At 37.0% G+C, this 12141-nt stretch overlaps 1 protein-coding gene across 4 annotated transcripts in view; it reads right to left on the bottom strand.

Annotated features, from left to right (window-relative positions):
• Positions 1-12141, bottom strand: part of SNX29 (sorting nexin 29) — a 99453-nt gene that overhangs the window by 74768 nt on the left and 12544 nt on the right. For all 4 annotated transcript variants that reach the window (XM_054643801.2, XM_077186745.1, XM_077186746.1 and 1 more), the window contains exons 8-11: positions 10836-11205; positions 9991-10109; positions 6745-6826; positions 6156-6238 (exon numbers count right to left, since the gene is read on the bottom strand). In XM_054643801.2, the coding sequence (XP_054499776.2) occupies positions 6156-6238; positions 6745-6826; positions 9991-10109; positions 10836-11205 (654 nt within the window). The remainder of the gene's footprint in view (positions 1-6155; positions 6239-6744; positions 6827-9990; positions 10110-10835; positions 11206-12141) is intronic.

Below are 12141 nucleotides of genomic sequence, written 5' to 3'. Positions count from 1 at the left end.
CAGGTGTTACTTGATTTCTTCAAGCAAGCAAAGCCATTGGATAACTTTTTTCCCCTTTACATTCAGTACACAGTATCTTTCACCTGTATCTTTCTTAATATTTTCAACAGTTACAGAAGTTTTTGCCCATTAAAAAAAAAAATTAACATTTTCCTATGGGCCAGAAGGAGTCTGACAAACTCTAGTAGTGGATAAAGTGCAAAAGATTTTATTATATCAATCAAATGTTGACAGTCAGTGCTGCAGACATCATGATCCCAGTGTGGCCTTGGTAATCTGCAGATAAATCCCACCCTTGCAGGACTGCAGGGTTCAGCACAGTTCTTGTATTATTTGAAATCAGCCAACCCAAATTTCTTCATGCTAGATTTTTTTCCAAAACATTCCTGAGTTTGTGGCCAGGGAGAAAGCAGATGATCAGTTTTCTGCCCATTCCATAATACCCATATGACACTTTAAGAGGTAAATGACATTAGCAAGACACATTTCAATAGGTCATTAGAGGGAGTTTGCACTTCATTAATTCAGCATAAAAAGGATAATTATATTTCTACAGTAACTTAGCATATTTTATGCAATCCTAAAAAAAAATCAAAATCTTGTAGAAAAACTGAAAGTGAAACAGTGACATTTCTGGGTATTAAATACTAGCACAAGGGACCACAATCCACCAGCCTATCTGTGAAATAAACAATTGCTCTATGGATGAGGAAAATGCAATAATCCAGTGTTAGAGCATCATACAAATAAACAACACAAGCAAAAGGATCCACAGTAAGCTTTCTGTACAGTATCACTCCATAACAAAATTCCAATCTTGAACCATAATGTTGAATTCAGAATCCTCAAGGACACATCAAGCCGATGGCATTTTAAATATTTTAAGTGTGCCATTAAAATATGATAGTGCATGATCAACAAGTAGTTGCTGTTATGTCTCTAACTCTGAATAAATTAAAGCTGTTGCTGCTCAGACACGGCTCTGCACTTGCACAGGGTGCCCACTCTGCAGCAATTGCCTCTGTGTGTACTCAGTCTTTTAATGTGTGCTGATTTATTAACATTTATACAGCTAAACTATTATAAATTGGCTTCATTATTTCAATTTACCAGCCTATTCAAACTGTAACCTTAACTTGCATAATAACTTAATCTTCTTTTCCTTATTCCATCCAGAATCTTCTGCATGAGTTGAGACCTGAAATTCCATCTTTTCTCACTCCCGTCTCCCACACACACACACAAGCAGAGCACAAAAGCAAGATCCTGCTAAAGACCATAGTTTGCACAGAAGAGGAAGAAAAAAAAAGCCTCTTGAAATAGACTTTAAATTGCTTATTTATTTCCATTTGCCTCTATTTTTCTGAAAGTCATGGAATTGACAATACTACAGAGAAACAACAAAGCAGAAATTCCAAATTTCATTATCACATACAGGACAAAAATCGATGCTTAATTTAGGACCACAAATGCAAACACATTTCATAGTCAGTATTTATCTCAATTACAGGTACCAGTGGAGGTGTGCAATGAAAGCATCAACACAAACCACCAGGCTGGGATAAGAGGCCAGAATTCCATTAGGCTGGTCCAGCCCAGCAAGATTGCTCCATGGCTATAGCTCTGCTGTTTCTTCTTGAACTGATGAATATTAAGGAGCCATATTTTCTATAAATCACTCAAAACAAACACAAGAACTACACAGTTTATAATCAACACTCCTTTACCCTCTCTATGCAAAGTAAGCACAAAAAAAAAAAAACATCATTAGTGTAATTAAATGAGCAAAAATTTACCAAGAAAAAAAAAGCAGAAATTTTAATGTCATGATCTTTTGAAGCAAGGAACAGAGCAGAACTAAAAGGAAACCATCCTATTTAATTCAGGTATAATATTTAAAACTTTCAAAAATTCTAATTTCTTACTTTCACTTACGCTTCCTGAAAAATTTCAGCAGCATGTCAGAGCAGTCAGCTGAATGCAAAGGAAATCCAGGATCATACACTGCAGCAGGTTCCCTTCAAACCTGCCAGAACATCCCCAGTTCATGAGCTTTTGTCTGTCTGCTACACTTGCCTCCAAGATGAGTGTATGATCATAACCTATTTTTTCCAGCAGTCTTATGTCTCATACATTGTGTGGGTTAGAAAAGGGAATAAATTTTAAAAAATGTCAGGGTTGTAGCAGCAACCATAAATTTGGCATTTTCTGACTTCTGAACTGTGCAACCTCAATCTTTCTTGCCCCCCTTCTTTTTTTTTTTTCTTTTTTTAATAAAACAGTGGGAGGATGGCCAAGTATTCCTACTTCAGAAAAGTGTTTGATATTAGACTTTATGTCCCACTTCTGAGCTGTTTTGTGCTTGATGACATTTATGTTCTGTAAAGTAACATTAACAAAAGGCAATACACTACTCAATAATTATTAAGGATCAGCATTCAACACCAATATATCTAAAAGTGAAGTGATAACCTGAGTTCCATAAAGACAGGGATAAGATGATAACTAGTGAAGTTTTTCCTAAGAGGTAGTTTTGCAATGACTTCTTAAAAAAAGAATTCCCATGTACAAACATATAATTCCAAACCATTCTTTATCAGCAGAAAAAGAAAACATAATATGAAAAAAAAAAATCAAGGAATGTACTAATTAAATTGTTCATATTAAACCTCACTTTTTTGAACACTAGCAATATTATTTTATTGCTGAAATTAATCTGTGGTGCCTAATTACTCACGAAGTGAGTATTTGCTCTAAAACATTTGTTAATTCCATCCCATACTTCATGCAAAATCTAGCTTCTAGAAAGCTTTCAGAGGGTCACAGAGCATGAAATATATAATGCTTTGAGAAACACCTGCCAGTTTCCAGCAACCTCCAGAAAATTCATAAGTTTCACAACTCTTGTGCTATTTAGCCAAAGATTGGAGCAGTATGATTTGCAATCACCTGTTGTGAAGAATGAGCTGTAAGTGAAATCATCCCTCAGAGTACACAAGGTCATGCAGCCTCCTCTGCAATCCTGCAGATAGAGTATCAGGGTGGGCTGGGAACAGTTTACAGGAAATTTTTATTTTTTTTTATTTTCATGAGTGAAAATTTACACAGATATTTTCAGAGACAAATAAGACTTCCAGCAGACTAGTTACATCTTAAATCAGAAGTGTGACCTTTAAAGCTTGATGCTCCCTAAGCTGCCTACATGAACACTGTGTTTTAAGGCTTAATTTAGTGCTCAAAAACCTTGTAAATATTATCCTGTCATGTCACTATTCACAGGGCAAATTTTAGTAGGAAACAAATTGTGTTGCCCTTCTCCTGCATAGAAGGGTCCTGGTGCAAACCAAGTCTGTAAAGCAGACTGCAGCTTTCTTCTCCCTGATGAAATACAAACACCCCCCCTTCACAGCTGTGCTTCCAAAGAAAACTCAGGAATTTAGTACCTGCCCCTGACTGGGGCAGCTGGGCTACAGAACGGGTCAGCAGCTATTGAGAGGACACAGCAAGTACAAAAACATACACCTTATTCACTTACACAACCAGGATAAAAATGTAACATGGAGGTTTGATTACTCAGTAAAGCTCTTCAGTGATCGTGAAAAGCTCGGGGATTTCTCAAGAATATATGAAAAAGAATGGAATGATGCACAATGTTACAACCTTTCCTAACCTTTGTGGTAAAGCTCAATTTTAAAAACTGAAGAAAATTATAGTGAAAAGACTGAATTACCAATTATTTCCTAAAACTAGCACTATAATAAAAGAACCTCATAAAGAAGAGCACAAGTAGTGTCCTTCTAAAATGAAAGTTTTGCAACTTATTCTTTTTTCTATTGCAAAAACAAAATGGAGAGACTTGTGCTGGTAGAAGAGATTGTTCTGGTGAAAAACAATGCTGAAAATACAATCTTCCAATAGCAACTCCTGAAACAGTGTTGTTTGTGATTCAAGTACAATAAGATAAAAGAAAACTTTTTTAAAAAATGAAATTACACTGTAGAGTAGATGCATAAATAGAAAATTTCTGACCAGCTTAACTCTTTATAAACTTGGTTATGACAAAGCAATCTGCACAGCAGGGCCAGTTCTCAAATTATGCCTGACATAAGCAGCAAAGCTCTGTGGATTTCTCTTGAGTGGTATTAGTATTTTTTGAGATGTATCTGTGGCTAAGTTAACCTATACCTTACAAATGCATGGGGCATAATTCAGGAAAATAATTTGAAATGAAAGAAATTTGAAATGACAGATTCTCCTAACTTACTAGCCTGCATATCAAAAGAAGTAAGAAAAGTTTAGTACTATCCTAATAGGTTGGAAAAAAAGCAAAAAAAAAAGAATATAATTTTTAAAAAATCCATTTCAGGCTTTGTCTTCAAAAGTAAGAAACACAAAAATCCAGTCACTGGAGACCTCACAGCTTTTCTCACTGCACTACTGCATTCCATTTTTCTTGCCTGATGTGTTAGAATCAGTTGCTATGCAACCAAGCTATAAGCCTCAGCATTTAATAATTCTTCTGCTAATTGCAACAGAGAGAAAGAGCTTCAGTTTCTGACTTTGTCATAGCACTGAATTCCTCCTGTAGAGAATCTACGACCAATAACAGCAAACTTGAAAAAAGCATTTTTATTCAACATACCCAGGATCATCTCTTATAAAGGTAATCACTAATTCTATAAATGTATAGTCAGCTGAATTTTAATTATAATTATGATTATTTACTAGGTGTTCCACTGGCTTTATAGATGGGTTTGACATGCTTCCCACCCTTCCTTTCACCAAAGCCTTCTCCGAACTGGGAAACTAATGATAGTGTGCACACTTCTGTTGATCCTGTGTTTTCATTTCATTTACAAACTGCTAAGTATTGAGAATTGAAAACCTCCAGATTTTCTTTCTGTTTTATAGCTCTTACCTACAATGGGAAATAACTGAGCCACTGAAGGAGACCAACTGCGGCCCCTGCTGGTACCTGACTCCCCTACAAACAGCAGAATAACAGAGTGCAGGGCCACCAGAAAATGGCCCTGTGCAATTCTGAGAAATAAATAAGAACAAAAGGATGTGTAGGGATAACATTAACAGACAATACCCAGTGACCAAAGTATCACTGCAGCAAATAACAGTAAGTCCATTCCACACTTCAATTATGGCTCCTAGAAGTCCCAAGCTAGTTTGCCACTTTGTGACACACTTTGTAAGAAAGAATTTTTCAGCTTTGTAAAGCTCAGTGAGCAGACCAGTGTCAGAGCCTGAAACACTGCCCAGTGAAAATGCTTGTTTTATCTCCTTTAGCACAGGTTGATACAGCATTTGAATATAACTTTAGAAAATGAGATTAGAATATCTGAAGATTTCATTCATTTTGATAATTGCATTAATCAATTGCAGAAAAGAATCTTGGCTGCATTGCTTCTAACTTCCCAAATGTCATAATTTAAAACTTGTACATATTGAAATTTCTAAGAAGAAACAAACACATACCCAAGTTCAGTTACAGAACATTCTGTACACTGAGGAACATAAACACATACTGGGTTACAAGCTTAGACATTCAGTTTAAGAACTGAGTCTTTGTTCTACAAGTGTATGCAAAGAAAAAAGATCAAATATGTGATAAACAAACTGCCTGTGCTTCTATTAATCTACCTCTGCAGCAAAGACTACTTCATCCTGTCTAGCTTTGCTCTTAATACCACTGAAACACGACTGTCCTCCCCCTTAATCTTAACTCAAGTTTTTGTGAAAGTCCACGTGTATGTTTGGAGCAGATTTTCATACCAAAACCACAGAAAGAATGGGGTTTGTTTGTTCCTGACTAGCCTTTAATGAAAACAGGCCAAATAAGCAAGACTGCATCAGAACTAAGCCTCAATGTGTTCAGAACTTGTAGAAATTTAAAGATGTTAATCAAATCATTATTTTTCATTTAACTACTGAAGCCACATTTAATATAAGGATATATCAGCTGCAATGAAGCATAACCTGCCAATACAAACATCATTTTAGAGCTGTTATTATAACATGACCAGAACATCAGAAATTAAGCGCTCCAAGACTCTCTAGGCAGATTTATTGAAACAAAAATAGAAAGAGTTACAGGACTTTCAAAGATATTTCTATCAATCTAGATACATCAAGGAAGTACTTACTAATTGTCATGGATTCTGGCACAGTGGCTGAAGGCAACATACTGCTTAAAGTATTCACTTGAGCTGGAGGACTGACTTCCACTCTAGTCATAAAAGCACAGTAAAAACAATATATGAAAAATATGAAAAAATATTTGAAAAATCCTGATTTCAAAACTTAAGAAAAAATATTCCAGAAACTAGAATTGTTATCCTATTCACCCATATTTAATCAAAATATGTTGAACAATTCTTTAATGTATCTCCTAGGAGTCTGATTTAAGCAAGCACACAAAAACTCCAAATCAAAAGTCCATGGAGAATGTAGTAAAAAAATAACATAAAAACCAACATAAAACCTATTTCCAAAACCAGGAAGCCAAGTCTGTTATTTGAAATGAGTGACTTCCTCAAGATAATTAGGAAAGTTCAGTGTAAGAAACTAGGTAAAAAAGGCAATTGTAGGTTTTTTGCATTTTTCTTTCCAAACATATGCACAAGTATCCTGATGAGCAGTTGGTTTTGCAGTACTAAGTGCAATAGTTAACAGTAAGTTGGCAGCTACAGAGTGAAGGTTTTTTCTTTCAGGACAAGCATATTTGGCACATACCTGTAAGGAAGATCAGATCTCCTTGGAACCAGTTCTACTGGATGAACAGCATGTTCATGCCCCTCTCCATTCTCCAAGTTATCTAAAGCAGAATGCACAAGCATTAGTTTCCTTTGGATTACACGACTCAAAAAATAAAATAAAAACATAAATCCAGAAGTTAGATAGTTACTTTTCTAAACAGAAACACTCAACTTACTATAGCTTTTAAACACTTTTAATTCTGTCTCCAAAGCTGGCTTCTGCAAATTGACCCTGAATGCCAACAGGATTGTCAAGACTCTTAGGAAAAAAAAATCTTTAAGTATTGCACAATTCCTAAATTATACTTGATATGTAGAGAGTTGCACAGCCATGAGGAGACTTCTTCCTGAAATTACTTGTGCCAGCCCCCAGAGTTGAAGCACCTCATGACACCTCATGCTTCACTACAAATCTGGTTGTGACTTGCAGGAGAAGAATTTGTGGTTAATCCCCAGCACGTGAAACCTTGCAAAGACATCAGTGCTTTCTGTATTCCCAAGAGAGCACCATGGCTTTTCTCTGGCTCCTTACATCCCTGTACCAACCATCAGGAAGCAGACAGATGAGATATTGTTTAAAAAGCATGAATAATGTGCATCTGTCCACAGATCCACAGCTGTCGGCACCAAAACATCCACATCACTGAGCCTGTCATGGAGGAAGCTCAGGTGGAAACAAACAAAAATCATATTTTATTGGTGTCTTCTGCATCTCACTATGTAAGGGCAATGAAGATACTACAAGGCAATCCTAAATAGAACAGATTCTATTCTAATAGAATAGAAGCAGAAATTCTAGAAAATAAATTAATGGGAAATAAAGTTATGTCAGAAAGTCTATGGAGGAGAAAAATTATTTTTGAAGCTGTAGAGTTTACTGAAGCTTAGTTCCTAAAATACATAATCCATTTTTGTTCCAAGCAACTGCATTTTGATGGAGGCTTTCTCATTTCTAGCTACACAGAGATATGATATGCCCTGACACATCCCTGGAGCACTGCAACAGATTAATACTGAAAACACATATTAACATACAACACTATAGATTATGCTTTCTCAAACATATATATATGTGTGTGTATGTGTTATTTATTGACATTAAAACATATAAACCAAAATATTGGGTTAAACTATGTATTTTACAAGACCTCATTAAGCATATTTTAACAAAAATATCACGATAATAATGAGCTTGGCAGTTAGTGGGCTGGACTGCCCTCAGAATAAGCTAATGCATGTTCCTTCTGCCATCATTCATCCAGCACAAGTGCAACTCCCAGAGTCAAGCAAACAAGTGCCTAAGGCAGCTTTCAATCTCAGCAAATTGTCAGTGTGGCTGAGGAGAGGGTGCCTGGATCCCTGTGTGTCCCTGTCCCTGACTGCTGCCACTTGGGCTGTGCACTTGGGCTGTGCAGTGGGTGCTCGGTGCAGCCCTGCCTGCACCCTCCATCAGCTGCTCCTGCTCAGAGGTGAGGCCAGGAGAGCACACACTGGGGGCTGGGGGGCTTCCCTAGCTCTGATAACTGAGTCCCTTCACCAGCCCAGGGCTGGATCACTCTCACTGCATGACAGACCACAAAGAGGGACAGAAGGACGACTGAAAAGATCTGTCCTGTGCCCAGAAGGGATCTGAATGGGCCTGTTGATCATCACCATTGGCTGAGCATTGCAGTCAAAACAGTTCTGAGATGAAGCAAATGAAACAAGGGACTTTGGTGTCTTCTTAGCAAGGGTAAGCCCCTGGGACAGCTGTGGATAAGATGCATATAGAAATGTACAGATGTGCTCTTTGGTCATCTGCCTCCAGAACTAAGTGTGGGCTTGCACTCCTGATTTTGGATTTCAGATCAGAACCCCAGCCCATGCTCCTGATGCCTCGTGACATCAACTGACACCAACTGTGAGTTCCATTCCACACACACCCCCCACAGACAGGAATGGATTTTGTATCCCAGATTCCAACCTGTGGATGTTCCCCAACAGTTTCTGGTTTGTACTGAAGAGATCACAATGCCACAAACTACTCAATGTTTTCTAAATCCATTCCTTTGTAAATTGAAAAATATGGCAGCACAAGAAATAATTTTAAATGTCCTTTTTTTTAACCACTGGCATTTCTTATGAGGTACATATTTTAAAATACAGCAGAGGGCAGTGCAGCATTATTTTATGATTCACATTTTTGTCACTGAACTTACACAACTGAATTACACTCTTTCACGGCCTTCAACCAACAATCCATTTAAACTCTTGGACATATAATGTGTATGCAAAAATATGAAATGTACTGCAATTAAAACATTATTTGAATAGCACAGACAAGTTTTTAAATGGTCACTGAAATGAGCATACCCAAAGTTCAGTGTTATATGAACAGCTAGACAAATATCAGCAGGGTGAAGGGGAGGGCTGGTGGACTTTTTTGCTTGTTTTTGGTACTAATACAAATATTGTAAAAGCACCAGGCCTTCTTTTCCATTCCTTTAACCATTTTTATTGCTTGTTTCAAATAGTCCACATCATTCTTGAAGTGTCCCTCACTGCCTACAGCTGCAGCTGAGGCCACAGCAGAGCCAATGGAGCTTACATTTACAAATGACACTCATGCACAGCTCTGTTAATTCACTATCAGCTTGTAACCTGCAGAAAACCATTTGAGGATACTGGCATATGAAAAATTAGATGTGAGCTGGCAACTGGTGCTCACAGCTCAGAGAGCCAGTCTTACAATAAATGATCTCTGCAGATCCCTTCCAACCCAAACCATTCTACAATTCCCACATCCTTTTCTGAGCAAGTATTTCCTAGTCAATCATTCCTTATGCTGTGTTTCAACAATTAACAGCTTCCATTGAACTCCTTCCAGCTGCTCTCTAATCTGTCAAGATTAATTTGAATTCAACTTCTCAAACACACTTGGAGCTTCTTGCAGCTTAGAGGTATCTAGAAAACTGATATGGATACTTTTTATAGTTATCCTAAACTTCAATAAAATACAAGACCACAGCTTAATCCCAATGAAACTCTGGGTTATTTTGACATTGATAACTCCCCCTAACTAAGTAACTACTCAAATGGAGAACTCTGATTCAGAACTAGAATAAATTTGAACTTTTTATCCCAGTTGTGTAGTACCTGCTGTGTCTGTACAATCCTGTTATTTCTTACCATTGTCCCATGTTAGAATAAATGGTGCTGGAATTCTGTGGATTCAAATGCCCACCTGTTTGGGAGTAAGAGCCAACAGCACTGACAGGAAATAGAACATCTGAGTCATCATTCAGGACCTGCAGAGGACTCCAGCTGCATATCTGAGAATTGCATGTGACTATTTCCCGAGGCCTATTTAGAACAAACAAACAAACAAACCAATCTATTTATACAGCCACTATTACTGTTCATAATGCTCATATTTCTTTCAGAGAAACCACTGCAAGAAAAATCTTTATTTCAATCTGCCTGCCAATTTCTTGGTCAGCCATACATTAATTCATTAAAGACCAGACATTCCAAAGCAGAGGAGACAAGCAGCACTTGCCTTTTTCTCTAAACAAATTTCTGTCAGAAATAAAGCATATCAGTATCTAAAATTATTCTTTCTCTCTCAGTTTTGTCCTTCCTTGTTGAACTGTCTACACTCTGATGTAACAAGCTTACTCTGTTTAAATACACATTTTTATTGTGAAGCCTAAATAGAATTGCTATCATACTAAGAATAAGGAAACATCAAGTAGGCCAGAACTATATCCTGGTTATATCATGTCACAGTTTTAACAACTGAGAACTCCAAGGAGAACAAGAACTCTGATATCTCAAAATCTGGGGTTTCAGTGAAACTTAGAAGCAAAATATCATCACTGCAGTGGCCCATATTGTTTAAACAGTAAAAAGAAGAAAAAAAAAAAGGGGGGGGTGTGGAAAAGGTGGGGGAGGAGAAATAGGGAGAGAAAAAAAAAGAGAAAATCTACAGTTTAGTTCAACACATGAATTTCCAGTAGCCATAAAAGAAAAGGAGGGGTGGAGGGGAAGCATGGAAAGTTGACCACTACCTCCTGCACCAATACTTACTTCTCAGAAGCTTCAGTTCCACCTTCTGTGCCTTTATTTCCTAATGATTTTCCATACAGCTCATCCTCATCTGCATCTTCATCATCAATGCTCTTCACATCCAGTTTCTGGTACTCATACTCTCCATTCATGAATACTGAATTGTTCTTCCACGAATGGTTACTTTCACTCCCATTCAGATTTTTTCCCAGAGTGCTTTCAGATGAAGACAATGCAAGAACTGAAGATCTGTCTACACTCTCCTCTGAACTTTCTCCTGTCATCAGAGTCTTTGTGCAATCCCCCAAGTTTTGCTCATCTTCCTCTTCATCAAATGAGATAATATTAGTCACCCTCTTCTTCTTTTTTCGATCTTTTTTGTATTTCAAATCTAGTAGTAATACAAAGTTTTTACACAGTTTAGAAAAGAGAAATAATATATGAAACCTTTTCTTTTCTTAAAAGGGCTCATGTACTAACTTACTCTAATCAAGAAAAAACCACTTAGATCTACATGGCATTCATTATCTTTCCATACACATGAGCTTTTAAATCTCTAATTACCAGCTTTATAAGCCTTACATAATTCAGATTTTAAAAGATATTCTGGAGATGCATTCATAACGTGATTCAATTGAAACTGGAAAAAAAGTTCAACAAACCCATGAAATTAAATTTAGAATAGTAAGTTGGCCTTCCTGTCACTTCCTCCTATGGACTACACCCAGTCTATAATGCAGAGCAAGTCTGCACAACAGAGAAAACATGAAGCACTTTCAGAGGAAAAACTGAAAAGAACAAACTCACAACACAAACAAAATCAACAACCTGCAATCAAATAGTTTTGTCTATACTCTAAAATGGAATAGTCAGTTTTCAGCTAATTATCTCTTGGTCTAGAAATACACTGAAATTCTCTCTGATTACACCAGATGTATTCAGTGACAGCATTTATTTTTACACTATTACCTATTCTCACTGAATCTGATGTGCATCTAAGCTAAATGCAAAGCTGAAGCACTCCAAGAAATACCAGAAATCACTCACCAAGACACCTCACAGTGGGACCAAACTGCTTTGTTTAATTCAAGTCCAGCTGTTATATATCCACAAAGCACACTAACATACTTTTAAAAGGATGTTAAACCCATTCTGCTTGCAAACAGAATTACAACAAAGAACACAGACTTCAATGGAAACATCTGACTTGCTCTAATGTTCCACATATAATTGCATTTGAACAAACTCCATTTTTTTTAAGTGGCATTTCACTGGAAGTTGTACCTTTCATGTTGTGCATACACATGTGCTGTACACACCAGGTACA

This window comes from Agelaius phoeniceus, chromosome 16, assembly GCF_051311805.1.
Source record: "Agelaius phoeniceus isolate bAgePho1 chromosome 16, bAgePho1.hap1, whole genome shotgun sequence".
Lineage (NCBI taxonomy): Eukaryota > Metazoa > Chordata > Aves > Passeriformes > Icteridae > Agelaius > Agelaius phoeniceus.
The sequence above is the reverse complement of the archived record's forward strand: the minus strand, read 5'-3'. Positions and strand labels throughout refer to the sequence as shown.